The sequence below is a fragment of the Mus pahari genome, chromosome 1 (genome assembly GCF_900095145.1).
Source record: "Mus pahari chromosome 1, PAHARI_EIJ_v1.1, whole genome shotgun sequence".
Taxonomy (NCBI): domain Eukaryota; kingdom Metazoa; phylum Chordata; class Mammalia; order Rodentia; family Muridae; genus Mus; species Mus pahari.
Genome location: NC_034590.1, coordinates 100,738,039 through 100,762,037, shown reverse-complemented (window position 1 = coordinate 100,762,037; position 23,999 = coordinate 100,738,039). Strand labels below are relative to the sequence as shown.

The following is a 23,999-nucleotide window of genomic DNA, read 5'->3' as shown; positions in this document are numbered from 1 at the left end:
CTATGGACATCAAAGCCATTTCCTTCTCTAGTAATGCCCTCGATCCCTTTCTCAGACTTTTTATTTTTTATTTATTATTTATTTATTTATTTTTTACCAAAGTTGTATTTGAGTTCAAATATTGTATAAAAAAGCAAAACCACTCTGGAAATCAGAAACTGCTTGTGGACGTTGTACATCGTGGTGCGGAGCCTAGTGCGCACCACGATGTACAACGTCCACAAGCAGGCCAAGTAGAGGGAGTGGGTGGGTAGGGGAGCAGGGGTGGGGTGGGGTATAGGGAACTTTCCGGATAGCATTTGAAATGTAAATAAAGAAAATAATAATAAAAAAATGAAAAAAAAAAAAAAGATGCCTACCTATAGCCCCACCCGGGAGGTGGAGGTGGGGAATCCTGTGCTCAAGGTCATGATCAACGACACAGTGAGTTTCAGCCAATCTGGGGTTTACATTAGATGGGGGGGGATGGGAGAGGAGGGGGGAGACAGAGAGAGAGAGACAGAGACAGAGACAGATACAGAGAGAGAGGTGTGCTAGCCGATTTTTCCACTCACTGCTGACCACCCAGATTGCACACTGCACATCTGGTTAGAAGCAGACAAAGTCAACTATACCAAAAACCTGTAACCCAAGACCAAAGCCCAGGTCCCCTTTGTCACCCTCCAGGCAACAGGGCATACCTCCTCTTTCTTTTCTGTGTACTGAGGCCTCTGTAGCCTCTGCATAGGACAGATGTCTCTCCCTTAATGGCCATGAATTTCCTCTCCTTAGCTAGACCTGTGAACACTGCAGATACAATTAACATAAAGAGCTATTATCTAGTGTTGGGCTGCTGCCTACTAAAGGGAATTAAAGAGTGGAAAAAGCAACTGCAGAGAGCAGATGCTTCCTAAATGTGGGGAAAATGTTGGGGGATTACAGCTGTGGACCCCATTGCTCTTCAGGAACCATCTTGCCTGCTTGTTCTCATATGCGGGGCACTCCAGTCCCATGTCCTTATTGGGTTCCCCAGGGGCACTGCCAGGATTCTCAAGGGGAAAGAATCATCTCTTGAGCTTCCGGGACTGCCCTCATCCCTTCCTTGGTTTTGATTTCTCCTGTCCACCCGTGAGGCCCTAGTGGGTGGGGAGCAGCGAAGAATGTTCTAACCTCAGCTGTGGGCAGCTGAGTACCTGATATGGGGAGGCCTGTGGCAGCATGCCCTTACTTAAGGGACTAGGTCTAGTTTGGGTATTAGAAGGGACATCAGACGGGTGGGACAAGGCATTTTGGGGACTTTCATGTTACACAGTAAGTAGGTCAGAGCATGCACAGGCTTTTAGAACCTTTGATCCATATTGCATTTCAATTCCACTTTGGGAAGCCCCATGACCTCTCCCAGCTGTCAGTTACTTTAAGTCAGAGTAGCACTTGGGTTGGGACCAGAAGGCTAAGTGAGAGGTCCTCCCAGCCCACAGAAACAGGACTCATGACAATGGGACAAAGCAGGCTTCTCACCTACCTGGACCCTAGGTATTCTTTGTGTCTACCATGCCCCTTCCTGGTGTGACTACAAAGCCTTCACATGATCAGGGACAGAGGAGTGAAGAGATGCCAGTTCTGGGAGGGAGGAGTGATTGAGGCAAGGCCCAGAATGATTATATACAGATATAGCTGGTCGTGAATACTTCTTAGTAATTAGAAGGACCCACATACCCCACATCAATACTATGTCCCTGCCTCATATGTGGCTACTTGTGTAGATAGGAATCCAGGAGAGTTGTGTAGGATCTGGAGAGTTCTCAAGCGCCTCAGTACCTTTGGAGCCACCTTGTTGCTGCAGCCTAGGGAATGGGGCTAATGCCTGACCCAGGGATCACCAGGAGTGGATTCCCTGGGGGCACAGGTGAGGATATCCTCCCCAAGTCACAGTCCAGGGCTGAACGAGGAAGCCTGGGCTTCAGAGAATGGGGATCAGCATAGAAGAGTGGTGGGGTACAAGGAAGGCCCCATTCTAGGTGACCTTGCCTCACCCTGATCTTCAAGGAGCTCCTGTGTGATTCCTAGTGTCTTAGTTACTTTTCTGTTGCTAGGATATGACACCATGACCAAGGCAACTTATAGAAGATTGGGGCTTACAGTTTCAGAGGGTGAGTCAGTGACCATCATGGTGGGGAGCATGGCTGTAGGCAGGCAGGCAGGCAGGCAGGCAGGCAGGCAGGCAGGCAGGCAGGCAGGCAGGGCAATGAAGCAGAAGCTGAGAGCTTACACCTGGTCCACAAGCATGAGGCAGAAAGCCCACCCCCAGTGGCACACTTCCTCCAACAAGGCCATACCTCCTAATCCTTCCTAAACAATTCTAGCAGCTGGGGACCAAGAATTCAATTACATGAGTCTATGGGGCCATTCTCATTGTAGCCACTATACCTAGAACTGGCCATTCACTGAAAAGTTCCACCTGAGATTAGAACAAGACTGAACTTTTCTCTGCCTTCCATTTGCTCTAATTTGCATTCTTTCCCACCCAAGGCTGCCACATTTTATCCGATCTCCCAGTAGCACACTCAACACACTTGCCCCTGTATGAATTGTGATTAATTCATTATGTTTCCACCATTTGGACTAAAGGTTCCATAAGAGTACAGTCTACATATCTTGTACTCAGCTCTGTATTCCCACATCCTAGGACAGTGAGCAATGAAAACTTGCTCAGTGAATGAATGAATGAATGAATGAGTGAATGGGCAGGCCCTTTCGCATGCACACTCTTCTCCCTAGTCTCATGTTGGACACCAGGACTTCTATCTCTGAGGTACGAGCTCAGTGCCCAAGGGATTCTAATCCATCCATGTTAGCTTCTTCAGAGGGACAGGGGTCAGGAATCCTTGCAGGGTTGCAGGGAGATCTGACCTACATTGTCTTTTCTTCCACATCCTTTGTCCCTCCCCTACCCCTTGGGTCAGCCTCCTGTAGGCATCTGAGGGCCCATCTGGGTCCAAGAGTTTGCTATCCCCTGGCTTGCTGAGCTTTGGATCATGGAGCAGTGCTCCTTAATTCATGACCTGCACAGACAGGGTCAAGGCTCGAGTTCAAGAGCAGTTTCAAGGCCAGAGAAACTGCTATGTAGCTGCTGAGCCCTGTGCAGAATTGGGCTGGCTGGCTCATAGCCCTTCAAGGAGTGACCTGGAAGACTGAGCTCAGTACTAGGAACTGCTGGCCAGGATGCAGCTCCTCAGCTGTGGAGTTCTCACCAGCACCACCCCTGGGATGGCCAAACTGACACGTTTCCCTAGATACCAGGAAGCTTAGAAAACTGAAAATTATAAGAAGCCTGAGGGTGAGGGCCCTGAAGCACCGTGTGAAGATGGAGCTCACTGGAAGACTCTTCATTTGGGCCATTTTAGCTGTCTCCTGTGGGGCACAGCTGAATTCTACAGAGGCTGAAGGTAAGAAAATTGAGCCAGATTCTTCAACTCAAACAAAGAAGACTGGCTTTTACCAGGCTTCTCCCAAAATTTGGAAAGCTTTCGTATCTGCCACTACTCTCAACACAGAGAAGAACTCACCCTTGTGCTCTCTGGGCTTAATAGTCATTTCATTAAGGCCCATATGGCCATGGTCATTGAAATAAAAAAAAGGCACACACAATTTCACTTTTTTTTATTAGATATTTTCTATATTTACATTTCAAATGTGCCGGTTGTGGTGCCACACACTGGTAGGATTTACTGTAGGAGGCAGAGGCAAGAGAATCACGAGTTCGAGGCCAGCCTGGGCTACACAATTTCACTTTTAATGCATATCTTAGGAAAATGATCCCTACAAGAATAGATATTGGCCTAATTCTTATAAAAAATGTAAGTTTCAGTTGCTGATTTTTTAAAAGGGCAAACCAATAACAGAGAAACTATCTGTTAAGTTCTAAAATATTACATCTACAAGAAATGGTCTCTGTTAAGAGGGAAAATGCCTAAAGTTTTACAATATGATACCATTTATGTCTATAACTATGCACAGAACATCTTTTAAATCAAAAAGAGAGGAGGAAAGGAAAAGACAGATGAATTTGCAGAAGGTTTTAATAAAGATGCTGCCCCTGGGTGGGTGGGACTGTGCCATCTCTTCTGTTATCTTTGCTTTCTTTTTCCTGAGAAATGTAGACCTAGTTATTCTTAGGTAAAGATAGATAGATAGATCGTTCATTCATCAGCCATGGATGAAAGAGAACATATGGAGGTTTCTTTCTAAGTACGTAGGGGTTTTATCAGTCTTTTTTGGAAAATGTGTCTATTCTTGTCCTTGCTGGACAAAGAGAGAGGCAGACAGACAGACACACACACGGGGGTGGGAGAGGAAGAGAGGGAGAGGGAGCGGCAGAGGGAGTCAGGGTCTTTCTACAAATCTCAGACTGGCCTCTCTGCATGGGAGCCTCCTCCTTCAGCCTTCCGAATGATGCAGTTACAAATGTGTGCCTCCACATTTTCCTTTCCTCGTTTTTTATTTGGTTTCTGGTCTTTAAACTTTTTTCTTTTTACATTTATTTATTGTGTGTGCTCAAGTACGCACGTACTCACATCTTACAGTACTCAAGTGAAGGTCAGAGGATAACTTCCAGAAGTTGGTTTTCTCCTACCTCGTGGGTTCGTGGACTGGATATGAGTTGTCAGCTTTGGCAACGTGTGCCTTTACACACTGAACCATCTCACTGGCCCCATCTTTTTTGTCCCATAATTTTTTTTGTTATGTAAAACACCTTTTGAGACAGTTTCAATGTGTAGTCCTGGGATGTCCTGGAACTCAATCTGTAGACCAGGCTGGTCTTGTGCTCACAAAGGTCCGCCTGCCTCTGCCTCCCAACCACTGGGATCAAAGGTGTGTGCCACCACTGCCAGGTAACAATTTTTAAATTTAAACGTATTTTGATCATATTCTTCCTCCAAGTCCTTCCAGATCCTTGTCTACTCCCCATCCACCCCACTTTAAGTTCTTTCTCAAAACAACCCCCAAGCCCCAAACAACAGCAAAATCCTAAAAACCTAGAAAGCAAAATATATCAACACCTTAAGGGAGAGAAAACTATAATCAAATAAAAGCACATCACAAATTGTGGCATTCGTTATATGTTGGGCATCTACTTCCCCTTCCTGTGGGAGGTTGAGTCCTAGTGCCTGCTGGGAGACAGGCACTGCTCCTTTCCTTAGTGCCAACTATGGTATCTACCAGGCAAATCAAGATGCACAGCCAATCTGGGAGGGGCCAATCTGGGAGAGACCCACAAAGCCCTGCTCCTTCAGCCCAATGCTGATGAGAACTGCACTTGGACCATAGAGAGACCTGAAAACAGGAGCATCAGAATCATCATCTCCTACATCAAGTAAGTAGGCTACAGTTTCTCAAGGAAGGAGCTGAGTCTAGCCATGTTGGGGTGGGAGATGAGCTCTCTGAAGAGGGAACTCAGCTGCTTCCCGAGTCTGATGTGATCCCCAGGATGACGATAATAACGGTTATGGCCACTGGTCATCACCAAAGGCTGGAATGCAAAAATCTGGGTCATACAGTGCCTATGAGGCCAGTGCTAGAGCTACAGGACAAGGAGCTTGATAGCTTGTGGAGGTTCATCAAAAAGTGTATACATTGATCAAGGTTGGTACCCAGCTATTTACTGCTAGACTGTAGGTCTTAAAAATCTTAAACTCTAGCTCCAAATTCTGGCCTCAGTTAGAGCCATAATGGAAGTTTCCTAGGGCGCACCCTGGGCAGTTAGATCAGAGTCTCAGAGGATGGGTCCTAGCCTTGATAGTTTTTGAAATTCTATTTTAAAAACAGCATACATGTACTGTATGCCTTGATGATGCCATGCTAAGACTTGAGACTCCGTACTACAAAGCCTTGGGACTTCATAAGATCTGCCCCAATTGATTTCTCAACACCCCTCTGCAAAAGGTACAACCTAATTCAGTAGATAAGAAAGCTCAGAGAAGCCACTTTCTGGACCAAGGCCACTAGTCCAAGAAGGGAATAGAATCCCAGCATTCTTGCTCCAGGACTCCTAAAGTAGATGGTTCTTGCTCTGCTCCATAGTAGCTGTCAGATTCACCAAGAGGGCTCATCAAAGTGGACATGCTGGGCTGGGCTGGGGGCTATACTATCTAAATAAGATGGGTGGAGCCTGAAAAATCTGCATAAGAAACATTTTCAAGTCACTCTGATCCTGCTGTTCCTGCCACCATACTTGGAGAACCAGAGGGCGCTACATTACAGAAGCTGGAATTGACTGACCTTCAGTCAAATGCAAAGACAGCAACTCACTGACTTTCTAGAACACTAGAAACCTATACCCTCTTCCCCTGTTTTATATATATATATATATATATATATATATATATATATATATATATATATATAGAGAGAGAGAGAGAGAGAGAGAGAGAGAGAGAGAGAGAATGCAGGATTGTGGTTAGAGCAAAACTCAATAGAAAGAAGTCATTTATTGGGGCAACTTCTTGTGTATGAAGCCCATGGAAGGTTCATCATGCTAAAATGGCAAAATACAAAACCTTGTACAGAAGAGGAAACAGGTCAAGCATGGTAAGTTCCTGGTCCAAAGCTATATATACATCAGGGAAGTGCTTGAGGTGGAAGGGAGTTAAGATTCTCAAAGCAGTCTTGGACGTAGATCCTCTTGGGTGTTTGGAAAGAGCCTGATGGTGTGCACAGAAAACAGAAATCCTGGGCTGCCCTGTTCAGTGCAGAGCATTGGACCATCCTCCAGAATGAGCATTTGGTGGGGAGGAAGAGGCAGCTGGGGGATGCTTCACTGGGAGGTGACCATGGAGGAGGAGTTGTTTGTTCAAGCTTAGATATCAAATATCAGAGAGGTTGGATTCTAAATTAGAAAGATCTATACTAACCAGTCACCATGCAGTCTCAGGGAACAGGGGTGATGGGAGGAGGAGGAGGAGGAAGAGAAGGAGGAATGCAGCCCTGAATTCTATGCCTGTTTTTGTTCATTTACTAAGTATAAAGTGCTTCAAGTTAGTTTACTTTCCTGAGCCCATTAAGATTGTGGTTTGCACAGCCAGCTATTGGATGGAACACAGGGTCCCCAATGGAGGAGCTAGAGAAAGTACCCAAGGAGCTGAAGGGGTCTGCAACCCTATAGGTGGAGCAACAATATGAACTAACCAGTACCCCCTGAGCTCGTGCCTCTAGCTGTATATGTAGCAGAAGATGGTCTAGTCAGCCATCATTGGGAAGAGAGGCCCCTTGGTCTTGCAAACTTTATAAGCCCCAGTACAGGGGAACACCAGGGCCAAGAAGGGGGAGTGGGTGGGTAGGGGAGCAGGGGGGGAGGGTATAGGGGACTTTGGGGATAGCATTTAAAATGTAAATGAAGTAAATACCTAATAAAAAATTGGAAAAAAAAGATTGTGGTTTGATTGATCTTGAAAAGGGATGGAGCTCATGACTTTTAAATGAACCAGATTGCCCTCCCTTAATAAACTCTTGTGCTAATGCAAACAGGGAATAATGCCTTTGAAAAGCCACTTCGCTAGTGGTTCTTCTCCAACTACAGGTGTGTTCTGTTCCCAGGTTGGATCCAAGCGTCAGGTGTGAAAGTGAAAACATTAAGGTGTTTGATGGAAGATCCATCAGTGGGCCTCTGCTAGGGAAGGCCTGCAGCAGAAATGACTTCGTGCCTGTGTTTGAATCATCATCCAGTTCGCTGACATTTCAGATAGTCACTGACTGGACAAGGTTCACAAGGAGTGTCTTTATCTTCTACTATTTCTTCTCCTCTGATACCAGTAAGTTGTCCATGACACTTTCTTTCCCCTGCCCTCTGCAAGCACAGATCACACCAGCTCCTGCTGGGGACACTGTGCTCTTGAGTCTGTTCCCTCAGTCTTCTCTGGTGGATAGGCAGTTCTTCAGTGCCATGCCCAGAAGAGTCACGTGTTCAGTTGCCATCTTTGAAATCTGATTCTTTGGTTCTTGGGAAGCTCTTGATGCTTTTCCTATAATCTGTCCCCTGGTTCACCACACAGCTCCAGGTTAGCAGGCACTGTGTCTGAGCCCAAAGGGCTCTGTTCAGCCTGTTTAATGACCTTGAGACCTCTGGGACAGTCATTAGATGTGGTTTGAGGCTCTTGAGATTTCATATCTATCAAGTTCTTGGGGGTGATTCTGACAACCAAGCAAATGTGGGTGAGGCTGAGCCAGTTTTAGGGTACTCAGGTGCTGCACAATTCTATGACGCTGGCCCCCAATTCCAGTTTTACCTCAGGTAGAATGCCATGGGCTTGAGCCAGCAGGTTCATAAGGCGAGCTTCACTCTGGTTTTCTAGAAGATCTGATCTTGACACTGATATCTTTGTGCTACAGAACCAACAAGGTAGAGACATCAAGCTCTTCTGGAGCTGGGCACAGGCTACCTCCTCACACCTGACGTGGAGACCCTACTTAACCTGGGTCCTACAAGTCCACCAACCTAAACTATTTCATACCAACATAGGGGTCTTCCATTTGCTTCTCTGTTTATTTGCAATGTTGCCCACTACAGTACCTACCATGGCAGGGAAGGATGGAGGAAGGTTATGTCCAAGCTGAACTTTGATTAGCCTGAGGAGAGACTAGCAGAGGACTCTATACTGAAGCCCTAGCAGACATGTTAAGAAAGGGCAGTTTAGAACAACAGCTCCTTTGGTGATAACCAGTGAGCCTGGACAGTGATAGTGGGTGAGGAGCCTCCAGCACTCACCCCAAGAGTGTGACTACTTTCTGGAGCTCAATCCAGGTGGTGGAGGGCCTCTGTAGCCAGTTCAGTCACTTTAGTATGATTTGACAGCAGGGCAGCGCCATGCTCTCAGGTGCCCCAAGGCAAAAGGTCTGATGCTAAGAGAAGAAGAAAACCTCCAGTGTGACCCACAGAGAAGACAAGGATGGTGTGACACTCAGAGAGGAAATGTTAAACTCCATCTGTCACAGAGACATCCACTCATCTTTGTGTTATCTTTCTAGTTATTCCAGACTGCGGTGGTTACCTCAGAGCATTGGAAGGATCCTTCAGCAGCCCCAATTATCCAAAGCCACACCCCGAGCTGGCATATTGTGTCTGGCACATACAAGTAGAGAAAGGCTATAAGATAAAATTGAAATTTACAGATCTCTTGTAAGTATTGTGGTCTACCGTAGTGACCCACAAGCCACCGGGGGACCAACCTGGGTAGAAAAAAAAAATCACATGCTCCCACATGTAGGTACTTTTCTGAGCAGCACTGTAGAAAGAAACACACTTATTAGTGCTGTTGACTATTTTTATGGAATTCTGAGGCACCACAAAGGGACTGACAAAGTTCCAGGTCTGCCATCATAAATCTGAGATGTCATTGCAAGGGAAAAAATCCTTCATTACTTTAGAAGGAATGATTAAAAAAACAAAAAACAAAGAACAACAACAACAAAAAAAAAACCAAAAAAAAAAAAAAAAAAACAGAACTGAATCTGTTTGAAAAGCTCTTACAGCAGAGGCTGTCTTTCTTAGACTAGAGATGGATGAACACTGCAGGTATGATTTCATCGCAATCTACGATGGCCCCTCCACCACGTCTGGCCTGCTCAAACAGCTCTGCGGCCGTGGGAAACCTACCTTCGAATCTTCCTCTGATGCCATGACTGTCGTGCTGTCTACAGATTATTCCAATTCCTACAAAGGCTTTTCTGCTTCCTACACTTCAGTTTACATAGAAGACCTCAACGCTAGTAAGTCTTTGCATGACCTCAGCTATTTGGAGCTCTGATGAGTACTTAACATAGAGCCTTCTCCTAAATTCTTAGCCTGATCGTGGCTAGCCTTGTCTGCTAACCTGTCACATGTACTTGGGAAGATAGCTAACCCAGAGACTTGAGGATCCACCCTGTGCCTTGCTTACTTACTACAGGAGGAAGTGAATGACTCCATTAAGCTGAAAATGATTTCTGTAGAACCCAAGATCTGGTTGGCTTAATGTCTTCTGTAACGACATAGTTTTAAAGAAATGTAACAATAATAATTGGGTAAGAGGAGGCTATGAATTTAGAATTGGGGACATGAAAAGAATTAGAAGGGGGCACTTGGGAAGGGCCTAGGGATGAAAGGAAAAGAGGGGGAAAGTAATGTAACTGTAATCAGACGTATAGATTATACAACTAAATCAGATGTATTGAATATAGCTCTAGACAAGGTAGCAGTGGGCACTGTAAAAAGCTCACCAACTACTAGGCTGTGCCAATCTTCCACCTACCATTTAATGTATTGTGAGTTCAGATATTTATTTATTTATTGTATGTGAGAGTGGTCGTGCATTCATGGTGTGTGGTGATGGTGGTGGTGGTGGTGGTGGTGGTGGTGGTGGTGGTGTGTGTGTGTGTGTGTGTGTGTAGAGGCCAGAGGAGGACATTGGGTGTCCTGCTCTTGCACTTTCTGCCTTGTTCCCCTGAGACAAGGTCTTAACCTGGAGGTAGGCTGACAGCCAGCCAACCCTAGTGATCCTCCTGTCTCAGTTCCCAACAGTGCTTGGGTTACAGGAACATACACAGCCATACTTGGCTTTAATGGGGGTGCTGGGCACTCTAACTCAGGCTATCAAGCTTGGGCAGAAAGTTCTCTTACTGGCAGCCATATTATCAGCACAGAGGGTTCAGGTTGTTTGTTGCTGTTATTGTCCTTTTCTTTTTGACACCATGTAGCCCCAGCTATCCTGGAACTCACTGTGTTGACCTAGAATTCACACAGATCCACGTACCTTTACCTCCTAGCTGCTAGAAGTAAAGGTGTCTGGCACCAGTCCCAGCAGGTTAAACTTTTTATGGAATAGTCTGAACATGTAGGTTTTAAAAATGCAAAGTTCCTAGCTGGCCCAAATGTGATCATTCTTTCCCCCTTTTCTTGATAGCATCTTTAAGTTGTGCTCCTGACAAGATGAGAGTCATCATAAGCAAATCATACCTACCGTCACTCAACTACAATGAGAGCAATTTTCAGCTAAATGACCCAACTTGCAGACCGAGTGTATCAAATGTCATAGAGTTCTCTATCCCTCTGCACGAATGCGGTACAGTCAAAAAGGTACTGTGAAACCCATAGTTGGGTGCTGTCAAATGCTGGCAGATGTGCCACATGGTGATGCGCAGGTATGAAACTTGCTGTATCTTTCACAAACCACAGCGGATACACATGGTTGGACTGGGAAGGCATGAACATAGCTGTGTACACATTCACTCACACATGAAGGCATGCTTATAGCTGTGTAAACGTTCACACACACACACACACACGAAGGCATGCTTATAACTGTGTACATGTTCACTCACACACGAAGGCATGCTTATAGCTGTGTGCACATTCACTCACACACGAAAGCATGCTTATAGCTGTGTACACGTTCACTCACACATGAAGGCAAGCTTGTCTTATTCATTTGCAGGGGAACTGGAGGATGGCTGGCTTTTTACAGAAGGCAGCGAGCTCTGAAGCCTCACTAGAGAGACTTGGAACATCTTTGGTGGTCAGGGTTTCTTAGCCTACTGGGAAAAGTTGTGCAGAATATCACCATTTTGTATTTGGTAAAATTGAGTTGGGTTTAAGATCTTATTATCCTTGAAAAGGCAGAAAGCAAAATCATATTTTAGGTATTAAGAGTTGTAAGTCTATGATTTGGTCTGCATGATTTAGAAATACCATTTAAGATCTTAAGCACTGTCAACACTCTTAGGCCCCTTAATATACATACTGTAAACTTAAATCACTTTGTGACTGAGGATGGATGCTAGACCAGAGGAGTTGATAAAAAATAAATATTTTCTTTTGTTTATTTATTTCTTCCAAAAAACGAACACACAGGTTTTATTATTTCACAGATGTCTATGGTGTACCAAGGCCTAGCTTCCATCTGTGTACATTTGGGAATCTGCCTGGTTAGACACACCAACTTAGGCCTCTCTACAGAGGGAACATGTTGTAGAGTTCAGTCTTCTCCAGGGCCTCACACACGCTGGGCAAGCTAGCTGTATTCTCAGTCTTCCTCTTATCTTATGTTTCAAAAAAACAGGATCTCACTGAGTTGCCAGGCATAACTTGAACTCTGTAGCTTGCCAAGGACCAGCCTTGTCCTGGAGAAGGGTTCTGGAAGGGGTGTCTGGGAGAAGCAAAATAAAGGACTCGAAGTCAAATCATGGGTCCACGCTGATGACCTATGCTCTGCTCGAGACAGCTTTCCATATTGTTCTATGTTCTGCTCTCTCTGGAGGTCTTCAGACAGAGCTCTCTCTGTTCTGCTCATGCTCCTTCTTCAAGGAGCACGTGCTCTCTCTCTGTCTGTCTCTGTCTCTGCCTCTGCCTCTCTCTCTCTCTCTCTCTCTCTCTCTCTCTCTCTTAAAAAAAATCTATGAATAGCTCATCTCTTGCAGATCAAAAGCTCAGTCTTTCATTTTACATATCAATCCAGTCATTTACTCCAGGTTCCATTTTGATTATCCTATGAATCAGTACCTTGTAACTCCAGTCCCTTAATTCTTAGGAGACAGCAAGCACACATCTCCTTTAACATTGCAAAGCAATTCAGAGATCTGCCTGCCTCTCTTAGACATAGATGATAAACTAGCTAGGTAGACCCCCATTGTGAAATTACCATTTCTCCATACCTGGGTCTAACCCTGCTTTGTCTAGGGCCTACCCTGAACTCAGAAATCTGTCTGAAAAACTTAGCTGGGTGGGAGCTCCTGCAATTATCATTCCCTGAATCTCTTTATCTACTTTGTATCTTTCTGACAAGTTGACTCACAAAAGCTTTTGTTCCTTTAGATTTGTAAAACCCCTCATATAATTCATATTGCATCCTTATTTTTTGAGAAATTATATATATTTGAACTCGTGTTTTTAGAGTTCTTTTCTACAGCCTTACAGGCTGTTCCTGAAGGTCCCAGTGTTTACCATTTTGCCAAGACATTAGCCACACCTTCACCTCCGTGACTTGTGCTCTCTGTTTATCAAGGAGTCATTAACAATGAGGACATTCCTTGAAGGAGGAACATAAAATATGTACATTATTATACAAACAAGCCTTATGCCCACAGCAGCTATTGACATTTGTGGAGGCCCATACCTGCTGGCCCTGTTCCAGGGGCAGGAACCATGTCACTCTGTCCTTATTAAGGCCATGGCGGCCTAGCAGTAGCTCAGGTAGGCTTTGAATGTGATCCTTCTGCCTCAGCCTGCCTAGGAGCCTGTGCCAACAGGCCTGATATGATGAGTTTAAAGTCTTAAAAGAGCTAGTGCTGGATGTGGTGGCGCACGCCTTTAATCCTAGCACTCAGGAGGCAGAGGCAGGCAGATTTCTGAGTTTAAGGCCAGCCTGGTCTACAAAGTGAGTTCCAGGACAGCCAGGGCTACACAGAGAAACCCTGTCTTGAAAAACCAAAAAAAAAAAAAAAAAAAAAAAACCATTTGAAACTTTGAAAAAAAAAAAAAAAAAAAAAAAAAAAAAAAAAAAAAAAAAAAGAGCTACAAAGTTGCAATCTACCCAATTCAATCTTTCAGTCTTTCTAATACAAGCTGTATCTTTCACTCTCTTCCTTCTGCAGGTCAGCCCCTGCAGTAAATTACATTTTAGGTTGAGAGTATTTGACGTGAAAGCTGTTATCTCATGACTTGCTACCAATAAGTCTTATCCTTCTCTGTACTCTACAATATTGATGGATTAAAATAGAAAAATCTGAATTCTTTCCCATTCTGCAGATAGAGGACCACGCAATCAGTTATACCAACAGAATCACCTTCATCGAGTCTCCAGTTTCTGCACTGATCACCCGACAGAAGCTCCTACAGATTGTGGTGACCTGTGAGATGGAGTATAATTCTACTGTGGAGATTATGTACATAACTGAAGATGACATCATACAAAATCAAAGTGTCCTGGGCAAATACAACACCAGCCTGGCTCTTTATGAGTCCGACTCATTTGAAATCCCTGTACAGGAGTCACCATATTATGTAGATTTGAACCAAACTCTTTTTGTCCAAGCCACATTGTACACCTTGGATCCAAGCCTGGTGGTGTTTCTGGATACTTGCAGAGCTTCTCCTACATCTGACTTTGCATCTCCAACCTATGACTTAATCAAAAGCGGGTATGCACTCATGTATTTACTGGCAGAATTCTTTTTCCTTTTCCTTTTTCTGATGCGTGTGTGTGTGTGTGTGTGTGTGTGTGTGTGTGTCGTGCGTGAGCGGGTGAATGTGCACACGTGCACATGTGAAGCTACAGACTGACATCAGTTGTCTTCCTCAAAGACTCTCTGACTTATCTTTTAATTATTTTTTTCATATTTGTATATATGTGTGGTATGTGCATGTACATATGTGAACTTGTGTATTGACACGTGTGAGTATTCATGTGCGTGAACCTATGGAGGCCTGAGGTTGATGCTGGGAGTCTCACTCTACATCTTATTCATTGAGGCTGTGTCTCATTTGAATGTAGAACTTGCCAGAAGGCCCTTCTGGCTAGCCAGCTTGCTTTGGGGTTTTCCCTGTCTCCACCTTCTGAGTGCTGAAATTACATGTGGGCCACCATACTTATCCTTCCGCGTAGGTCCTTGCATGACAGGTGCTCTAACCACTGATCCACCCCCCCCCCCCAGTCTCTCATTGTTTGTCGAGACAGGGTCTTTCACTGAACCTGGAGTTTGTGGATTCAGGTAGGCTGTCAGCCAGAAAAAAATCAGACATTGTCCTGGTTCTGCCTCTCTGACGCGGGGATTGCAAGTGTGCCAGACTTGTGTGCTTGTCTGTGAGTGCAGGGGATTGAACTCAGGCTCCTATGACAATGTGCCAAGTACTTTACTGACTGAACAATGTCCAGCCATCTCTCTCTCTCTCTCTCTCTCTCTCTCTCTCTATATATATATATATATATATATATATATATATATATATNTATATATATATATATATATATATATATATATATATATATGTGTGTGTGTGTGTGTGTGTGTGTGTGTGTGTGCATAGATAAATAGAGATAGATAGAGATAGAGATAGATATGGATAAAAGCATTTTTCTAGTATGGAATTTTGTTAAGCCTAATCATTTAAAAATTGTTACTATGTACTAGCTGCAGATAATTCATGTTAAAAATATTTAGATAGACTCTCTATATTCCTTGGATTTTAAATGTGACTATAAAATATTTGGTGGTAATGGGCAGAAACCACTTATAAGTTGTCTAGAAGGGCCTATTTGTGTTTCCGTTTTTGTATATTTTGGCTATTTTCAGGAAAGACTTGGAAACCTCCTTAATGTGTGCCATCCTTAGCACATGATTTTCTCAAGAAAACAGATGCAGTTTTTTTTTTTAAAGAAAAAAAACACCATGGTCTTTTTTTCCTCTAAACATTGATGGGCAATCAGTTGTACTTGGGCATCTATATGGCATGTTGGGAGAGGCATTCAAGCCCCAGTGCATTCTGGTAGCTCACAGGACCAGGAATTTCAGAGTGGGAACCCTATTACATTTCTCAGAACCACCCCCACAGCTCAAACCCACAACCACTGGTGTCTTTCTAGAGAGTTCCTAGATCCACACATTGAACATACTTATATTGCCTCATTTAAATATGGATAAGCTGCTGTGAGAAATTCTCTTCTGTCCCAAAATTCTGTTCCAGATGTAGTCGAGATGAGACCTGTAAGGTGTATCCCTTATCTGGGCACTATGGAAGGTTCCAATTTAATGCCTTTAAATTCTTGAAACATCTGACCTCTGTGTATCTCAAGTGTAAGATTTTGATCTGTGATACCAATGACCACACATCTCGCTGCAATCAAGGCTGTGTCCCAAGAAGGAAACGAGATGTTCATTCCTACAAATGGAAGACTGACTCTGTTATAGGACCGATTCGCCTGAAGAGGGACCGAAGTGCAAGTGGAGATTCAGGCAAGAGCACACTACTCATGATCTTTAAAACAGCCGTGGCTTGTAAAACGTGGCTCAGATCTCTTGTTCCTGAGATGTACAGTTTAGACATTTAACACAGAATTCCTAGCAAACGAGTGACTAAGAACTCAGGATCAATATTTCATATATATATATATATATATATATATATATATATATATATATATATAAAATAAGTCTCATATATGCATCTATATGGATAGCACAATGATACTACAATGTCATTTGGACAGCCATTTGGACAGATATTTAAGAATGTATGTGTACTAATCCCATTTCTATAAACAACTTTCCTTTAGCTTCCCAATTCGTTCTTATAGATGTTTGAGCAGATAATTAAGTTAGAAATAATCTATTTTAAACTTCTAAATGAGGAACAAAGGCAACTGGTGCCCACATCAGAGACTATTTGGGAAAAAAGCTATCTTTTCAAAATAGACAATATTATGTTAGCATAGGACAACCTACCACTGGGCACACTGAACCCTGAGAGACTGCATAGGAAAGACTCAAAGACAGTGCAGGTTAAATGGCCCAAGGTAAAACCTAAATATAACTAATTTAGATGTTTGAGAATTGTCTCTCTATATTGAGTTAAAAGTACATATTATTAATTACACATAAGAGTCATAGGATATAACTTGACATTATGAATACTAATAGAATTTTGTAATGCTAATACTTAAAATTATTTCCAATTCCAGGAATTCTGCCTCAAATACATGAAGCAGAAATTTCGAACCAGCCCCTCGGCCGTCTGTACCTGTTTTCCTTCATGGTTCTTGCTCTGAATGTGGTGATTGTGGCTATAGCCACAGTGAAGCATTTCCTAAATCGGTGGATGGATCACAGGTACCAAAAGCTGCAGGTCTACTAGCTGTGGACCCCAAGAAAGGCCCCTTGTCTTCTCCTGGGTGCCTGATGAAACAGCTCCCTGTGCCTACACGAGTTCAGAATAAACCAGGAAGGCCTAAAAAGCAACATGTGTGCCATCATGTTCAAATCACAGTGACAGTGTGTTTCATTATGGGATAGCTGAAATGAATAAATAGTATGTCTGGTCACTTTGTTTTGGACAGAATCTCTTTATAGCTCTGATTGGCCTGAAACTTGCTATGTGTAGACCAGGCCAGTCTTGAATTCATAGAGATCCTACCTCTGCATCCCCAGTGCTGGGACTAAAGGTGTGAGCTCCCACATCCAGCTCGGCTCCTTTTTTAGGTGCTAAATAAAATGTGTGGATCTCTAAAATTTAAAGGATGAGTGCAAAGATTCTACCCTTTGAAAGATAAAAGTAGTAACGTGAAAGTGAAATGAAGGAGTGGGCCCCAGCCCACTGAAGCTGCCACTGACCCGCAGTCTGAGTCCCTTCCCTGTGCAGCTCACAAAGGGGGTTTTGGTGAGAAGACTGACAGTAGGACGAGCCATCAGACTAGTTTCTGAATTAAGAGGGAAAACCACTCCTCTTCTATTTCCCATGAGAATGAGCAGATGTTATTGGAGACTATAAGGCAAGCTGCTCTATACCTGCTAAATACCAAAGGTCACCATTTTAACAAAAAGAAAAGAAAAAAAAAATACAGCCCCATCTTGCCACTGAACCAACCCAGGCTTTCATGTTCCAAATTAACCTAAACAGGGATCTCAGATTGTCAACAGCATTTGCTTCTTTCATTTTTCTTATGTTTTTCTTCTATAAATGTGCATCACGCACACCAGATATTACAGGAAATCCATTGGTATACAACAGATATAAAAGACACCACCCCAGTCCGTACAGGCTTGCTGATTTTCCAGCCCTAAAACAAAGCAGAAACTCCACATTTACTGTTTGTAAGGCTTTAAACATTTTTTTAAAAAAAATTTTCCTAGTTCTTTGTGAATTTCACATCATGCACCCCAATCCCACTCATCTCCTCCTCCTCTTGTACCTACCACCCACTCTTGCAACATCTCCCACAAACAAGATTTTTTTTTCCTCTTGGTTTGTTGTAGTGTGACACAGTGTGTCCCACAGTGTGTTCCACCCTTTTGCCTACACTTTGGTTTCAAAATATTCATTGCAATGACTCGTTGGTCTGGCACTAAGCCTTTGGCTTCTGCTACTCTACCAATACTGGATTGTCACTGGGACTCCTCTCAGATATTCTTCTGTTGTTGCCCTGTGTCACGGAGATCCTGTAGTTCTGGAACTGTAGGACCAGCCCCTCCATGCTCTCCAGCAGTTCATCAATGGGGTAGATGTTAGGGTGGGCCAACTCAAAGCCCTGGGTCTGGGCCTGAGAGGTATCTGAGCTGGTCAACCCACCTGCTTTCCTGCTCTCATGCCCTCAGGCCTGGTCCTGCTACCAGGGCCAGCTCGACCCTGTTGCCCAGCCAAGGTGCCAGCCTGTTCTCTCAAGTGTTGCAGTCAGTGACGGACATGGCCTGCTCTCCTACCTGCCATAGGTATTGAGGGATGAGGGAGGGGAGGAGGACTGTCTCTCTCATCTGCACCACTACCACGCAGACAAGAAGCAGCTTTGCCACACTCAAACCCTTGGGGCTGGCTCACCCTCTCCCTCCATATTCATTGTGCTGCCCAGGCGAGGTGCAGGGCCTACTCTCCTGAGTGCTACAGGAGATAGCTGAAATGAATAAATAGTATGTCTGGTCACTTTGTGATGTGCAGGCTCAGCTCTCTTGCTCTCATGACCCCAGGTCTAAATCTCCTGCCTATGACAGGTTGTGAGAGGCGAGTGGGGAAGAAAATATCTCTCCTTCATCTACCCAAGAGACGAGTGGTAGGCCAGGTCTCCCACATTCGTATTCCAGGTGATGGTTTACCTGCAGCTCCTGCAATATGTGGGGGCCACTCTCCCAAATATTGCAGTTGGCAAGGGGTGGGGTCAACTCTCCTGCTAGCATGCCCTCAGGGTGAGTTTTCCCATGATGCCCAGGTGAAGGGTGGGACCAGTTCTGCACAGCCTTCAGACTTCAGACATCACATGTTCCTAAACAGCAACCCACACCAAGAATGCCCACCTAGCCTTGGATGATAGAAGACCCCCCCCTCCCCGGCTCCTGAAGAGTCACAGACCCAGATGTGACCTCCAGTGGCAGCACAGGCCATGAGCACGCCATGGTCCCAGGTGTCATTATCAGCTACTCACATCAGGCCGATCCTCACTACACACCCTTCTGTTTCTCTTTCTCTTTCATCCCTCCACCACTTACTCCCGCATGTCTGAAGTCATCTCAGGAGTGGTCTCAGGATGCTATGCCCCCTCCCAGGCCTGTGAAGTACTAGACTGGTGGTCATCTCAGGCTAACTTCCTGTCCAGGCCCCATGGCACCTAGGTCACTTTGGGCTTGTTCCTTGCCTGGTCTGCCTGAGTGGCTCCATGAAAGGGTCATATGTCTTGGGCTTAAAGTAAAGTTCTTCTAGTGTTCACCTTGCTCCCCATCCTGGGAGCTGTCAGGGCCGCATTGCACCAGACTCAGATCACCTCTGAACAGTTTTTTTTTTTTTCTGGGAGTGTTAGGCTATTTATCATTCAGATGCTCATAGGTCAGAATATTGAGTGTAGACATAGACTCTCCTCTCTGTCATCTATCGATGCACATGTGACACAGCAGCCACACCTGCGAAGCTTCTAGGAGCAGGGGCACACTTATTCTTCCACATCTTGGTGGAGATCTTTCAAAGGCTTCCTAAATATTCATGTCATGATTCTCCTTTCTGTTCATCCTTATAACCTAAACCTCACGACTCCAAACTCCTTTTTAATATAACATAAAAACACCAAAAAGTTTCACTAGTCATAGGCTTTTTTAGTTGTATTTTTACTTCATGTGTATGAGTGTTTTCCCTGAATGTATATCACATGTGAGCTGGTGCCTGAGGAGGCTGAGAAGAGGATGTTGGCTCTCCTGGAACTAAAGCTGGACAGTTATCAGCTGCCAGGCGGGGGACTGGCAGCTGATCTTGGGTCCTCTGCAAGAGCAGTAAATGCTCTAAACTTTTACAGCCTCACATTGAGCTCTTAAGACAGCAGAATGGTCTAGTCTGGTCACTGCCTTTCAGCCACCTCACTATCAGGAGTTGATTATATGTTCTGCTCTGGCCATCATGATAAATACTTGGAGACACTCTGGGCACAAATATGTCATTCTAAGAAAATTATTAATGTGACTCAGTAGAGAGTGTAGTTATAATTATTACAGTAATGTGAGCAAAAGTCCTAGGCTGGGAGTCCAAGGGCTGGGTGCTGGTCCTTACCTCTTTCTTGTTTAGATATACAGTCTGGGTTAACTTCACCCTCTGTGTCTACAACTTGAAAAAAAAATGGTTGACGGGAGTTTGTATTTTTTGGGGACATAGTAAAGATGAGAGAATTTCTTAGCAGCCAGGGCGTCCATGCTCCACTATGAAAAATCATCTTTGGAAAAGAGCTCATCAACTGGAGCTGTGATCTTGGGCAAAGCAGCTGTCTTGATAAATATTCCCAGGGCGTGGTGTTTGGTGAACCTGTAGCCACACTATGAGCCCCTAGCCACTACCAGAAGCCTTGTGGATGAATCCATCCATTTGAAGGGCATTTTCTATCTTTATTTCCTAAAACATTTTCCAAAGCCAAATCTACTTCTATGCTTCCTCCAGGAGACTTAATTAACCAAGCATTTCAGAAACACTAAAACAAAAGGAGAGGAATGAGGTATCAGGCACGGGCCAATCAGAGGGACAGAGGTGGTCCAGCCTTCCTGGTGTTTTCTGTTCCCATGGTCACCTTACTCCCGGCTCTCCACTGGGCCCACTCAGAACAAAAGATTCCAGGTCCTTTCTAAATAGGAATGGGAGTGGACATCCAGGCACCCTACCTGGTCAGCTTTTGATAGGCGCAGGAGAGACCTCACTGCTCCCTAGCTGTGAAGAGCACCTCAAACTCCATTCTGCCTTCCTTGACATCACCATGCCCTGGTAGAAGATGGAGGCAAAGCCCCTTGGTCTTACCAAGCTGGTAATGGGCAGAGGACAGTTTTTTTGTAATGAAACCGAAATGATCCTTAATTAATGTGAGTTGTTTGTTAAATCTCCGCCTCAGTACATTTAGCCACCAAGTTCCACCAGACATCAGCCTTCTCCCCTCAGAAGGAGGAACTATTGCAATTTTATCTCTCACATGCTTCTTAGCAACAAGGACTGAAGCCATTTCTTGGGGAAAGATGAGGGCTCATTTTAGACATTTCTAATGAATATTTCCAGATGGGAAAGAACAAGACCTCTGTTCAAATCCCTGTTCTTAAAGAAAATGTTCTGAGCACAGTTCCATGTTCAAAGCCAACCTGGGCCACGCAAGGAGAGCTTGTCTCAAAGGGAAAAAAAAAAACAACAAAAAAACCAATGATAACTTTAAAGGTGTTGAGTACAGCACAGGCTGTTTCTCCTTTCAGGAAATGAGCAAAGGGAAGGTGAAGGCCGTCCTCCCGCCTCAGGGACAGAATGTTCCCAACCTGTTCTTGTTTGCTCTTCAGCTCTCTTGGATCATTTTCAGGTTTCCCAGATGTTTTAAGAACTTGACTATGTACATACATGCAGCTCACAGAGAAGGCACTGGGTTCTTAGGATTCTGTTTCAGCCCTCCCATTTGCAAGCTGAGAGCTAGACCCCCAGTAGCTAGGCTCTGTTCCCTTCAAAACAACTGAATCAGACTTTTTTTTCTTTTGGTTTTGTTTTTTTGAGACAGGGCGTCTCTGAGTAGCCTTGGCTGTCCTAGAACTCACTCTGAAGACTAGGCTGGCCTTGAACTCATAGAGATCTGGCTGCCTCTGCCTTGTGAGTGCTGGAAGTAAAGGAATGTACCATCATGCCCAGCCTGAATGACATTTTTTAAAACATCATCAATGTCTTATATCATAGCGACCTGCATTGTCAGTGACTTGTGTTGTCAATGACTTACATTGTCAATGACTTGTGTAGTTCAAGATTGTTCTGCTTAAAAAAGAACTTAAAGAAAATAGTGTGACTTCCTGGAAAATACTTTATTTTTTACAAGATTATTGGCAAGGTCTGGAAATGAATCCTCACTTCCAGAAGAACATAAAGAGACCCACCTACCTATCAGCACCCAAATAGTAAGCAGACATTTAAAAACAATCTTTAATGGGCCACAGAGTAAAGAGAGACAACCCTGTTTTTCCTAATATTTTGTATATTTTAAGACAGTGATCAAATACAGTGAACAATAAGAACAAAAATCAGCATTATTATTATTATTATTATTATTATTATTATTATTATTACATACAAACAGTGCAACTGCTCTAGAAGTTAGTGCTCAAGGATCTATTTAGTAACAAACCCCAGAGAATCCCTTAGGTTCTTCTACTTGACTTCACGGATGTGTAGACAATGCGGCCACTGTATGGCTTCTGAGTGATCAAACGCTGCTTGCTGATAAGCTACGGACCTGATTGCAGTGTTCTGGCATACTTAGTGAGAGCAGGTGGGAGCGATCACACCAGGGCCTTGCTCTGATTAGCTTCTCTGTGGATCTTCAGCGGGCCCACTGTTTGGAAATACCCAGTTTTCTCTTCTCTGGCTTCTGCTGAGCCCGCATCTCTCCTTCCCCGACTTGGACAGCCTTGTGAGCATCGGGGAGAGTGATCCCCCGGATGGCAAACGGCAACTTTACACTGCAGGTAGACCACATCGTAGCTTTTGAGGAAGCTGAAGGCATTGAACTTGAACTGGGCCACGTTCTTCTCAGGAGCATGGAGGTTGGCGTAGGAACTGTCTTTAATGCAGCTGATGGAAGAAACACCCAGGCCTAAAAGGTTAACTGATATACAACATGAATTTCCCCCAACCCACATAACAAGGCTTGATTCTAAGGTTCTGAATCCCAAATGGAATGCTTTCTACTACCTCCATTTTCTAAAGCAACTACTACTAGTTTCCATTGTTAACGGAAACCTCATACCTGGCCATAAACAGAAGGGAACAATGACAAACAGTGAAAACAGATCAAGGTTTTCGCTACCACCTGTGCCTTCTAGGTCTACTCTACTTTGCTTACAGGGAAGATTACAAAGTAGTTGCTACATTTAAAAGTGTACGTAGATTAGTTAAGAACTGGCAATGCAGGTCAGTGGTTGCGTACTTGGCTGGCATCTCCTTTGCTCCAGGTACAATGCCCAACACTACCCAATGAAAGTATATTGTAAACCATAGGGCAGTGTAGGTGGTGCGTCAAGAAGAGATAAAATGAAGTTATGTAGAATGTGCAGCTAAAAAAGAACCAGAGAAGGCAGAAAAGACAGTACAGCAGTTTTTCATTTTATACAGAACAAACTTCAAAGAGAACAGAATTGTCAGGGACAAGAGGGGCATTTAACAACAACAAAGGAAAGGGACAATCCTCTGAGAAGGGATCCTTAACCAAGATAATGGAAGTGAAGGGTAATCTTTAGCCAAATATAACACTTGTTTATGTACCGAGAAGCAGAGCATTAAAATGTGGGAGGCAGAGAACTGTACTCAGATACTGACAAACCCACTATATAGCTGGATGCTGCAATATCCCTGTATCAATGGATAGACCTAGCGGGTTGAAGGTCAATAAGAGTACAGATGGCCTAAGGATCACACTTAATCCACTAGATCTGAACATTCATTAAACAGTCTATCACACAACAGCAGAATAAGTCTGGGGAGAACTTACATTTGATCAGATCACATTCTGGGCCATAGGAAATACTTTAATAGTCTTAAAAGGAGAGAAATACATTCTCAGGTAGCAGTGGAATTAAACTTGAAATCAATGGCAGCAAACTTTCTGGAAAATTCTCAAAGGCTTGAAAGTCAATAGTACACTTTCAAGGTAACTGATGTTTCAAAAATGCCCTAAGAGAAATTTGAGACTACTTTGAATGAAGTGAAAATGAATGNCTGTGCTGGTTTGGATGAGAAGGGCCCCTAGAGGCTTATTTTTGAACACTTGGTCCCCAGTTGGTAGAACTGTTTGGGAAGCCTTGNNNNA

General features: G+C 44.1%; 2 protein-coding genes and 1 non-coding gene across 3 annotated transcripts in view; 1 reads left to right on the top strand and 2 right to left on the bottom strand.

Annotated features, from left to right (window-relative positions):
* Positions 1 to 3,102: 3,102 nt before the first annotated feature.
* On the top strand, positions 3,103 to 17,042 carry Cuzd1 (CUB and zona pellucida like domains 1). The gene is made up of 9 exons (XM_021218494.1): positions 3,103 to 3,425; positions 5,203 to 5,353; positions 7,573 to 7,787; positions 9,001 to 9,151; positions 9,524 to 9,741; positions 10,914 to 11,086; positions 13,754 to 14,145; positions 15,689 to 15,957; positions 16,683 to 17,042. The coding sequence occupies exons 1-9, from the start codon at positions 3,344 to 3,346 to the stop codon at positions 16,853 to 16,855; spliced, it is 1,824 nt and encodes a 607-aa protein (XP_021074153.1). The 5' UTR covers positions 3,103 to 3,343; the 3' UTR covers positions 16,856 to 17,042.
* A 2,452-nt stretch (positions 17,043 to 19,494) lies between these two features.
* Positions 19,495 to 19,624, bottom strand: LOC115062931. Its single transcript, XR_003842837.1, has one exon. It is a non-coding gene; the product is annotated as a small nucleolar RNA SNORA17 (small nucleolar RNA).
* Positions 19,625 to 21,980: 2,356 nt separating this feature from the next.
* The window catches only part of LOC110317313 (putative DMBT1-like protein), a 126,461-nt gene continuing 124,442 nt past the window's right edge, over positions 21,981 to 23,999 (bottom strand). The window contains exon 69 of the mRNA XM_029539375.1: positions 21,981 to 22,765. Within this exon, the coding sequence (XP_029395235.1) occupies positions 22,474 to 22,765 (292 nt within the window). The 3' untranslated portion in view covers positions 21,981 to 22,473. The remainder of the gene's footprint in view (positions 22,766 to 23,999) is intronic.

Coding starts and splice junctions, on each gene's coding strand:
- Cuzd1 (XM_021218494.1), top strand. CDS start 3,344: ATGGAGCTCACTGGAAGACTCTTCATTTGGGCCATTTTAGCTGTCTCC. Junction 9,152..9,523: donor TTGAAATTTACAGATCTCTT/GTAAGTATTGTG, acceptor TGTCTTTCTTAG/ACTAGAGATGGATGAACACT. Junction 15,958..16,682: donor AAGTGCAAGTGGAGATTCAG/GCAAGAGCACAC, acceptor TTCCAATTCCAG/GAATTCTGCCTCAAATACAT.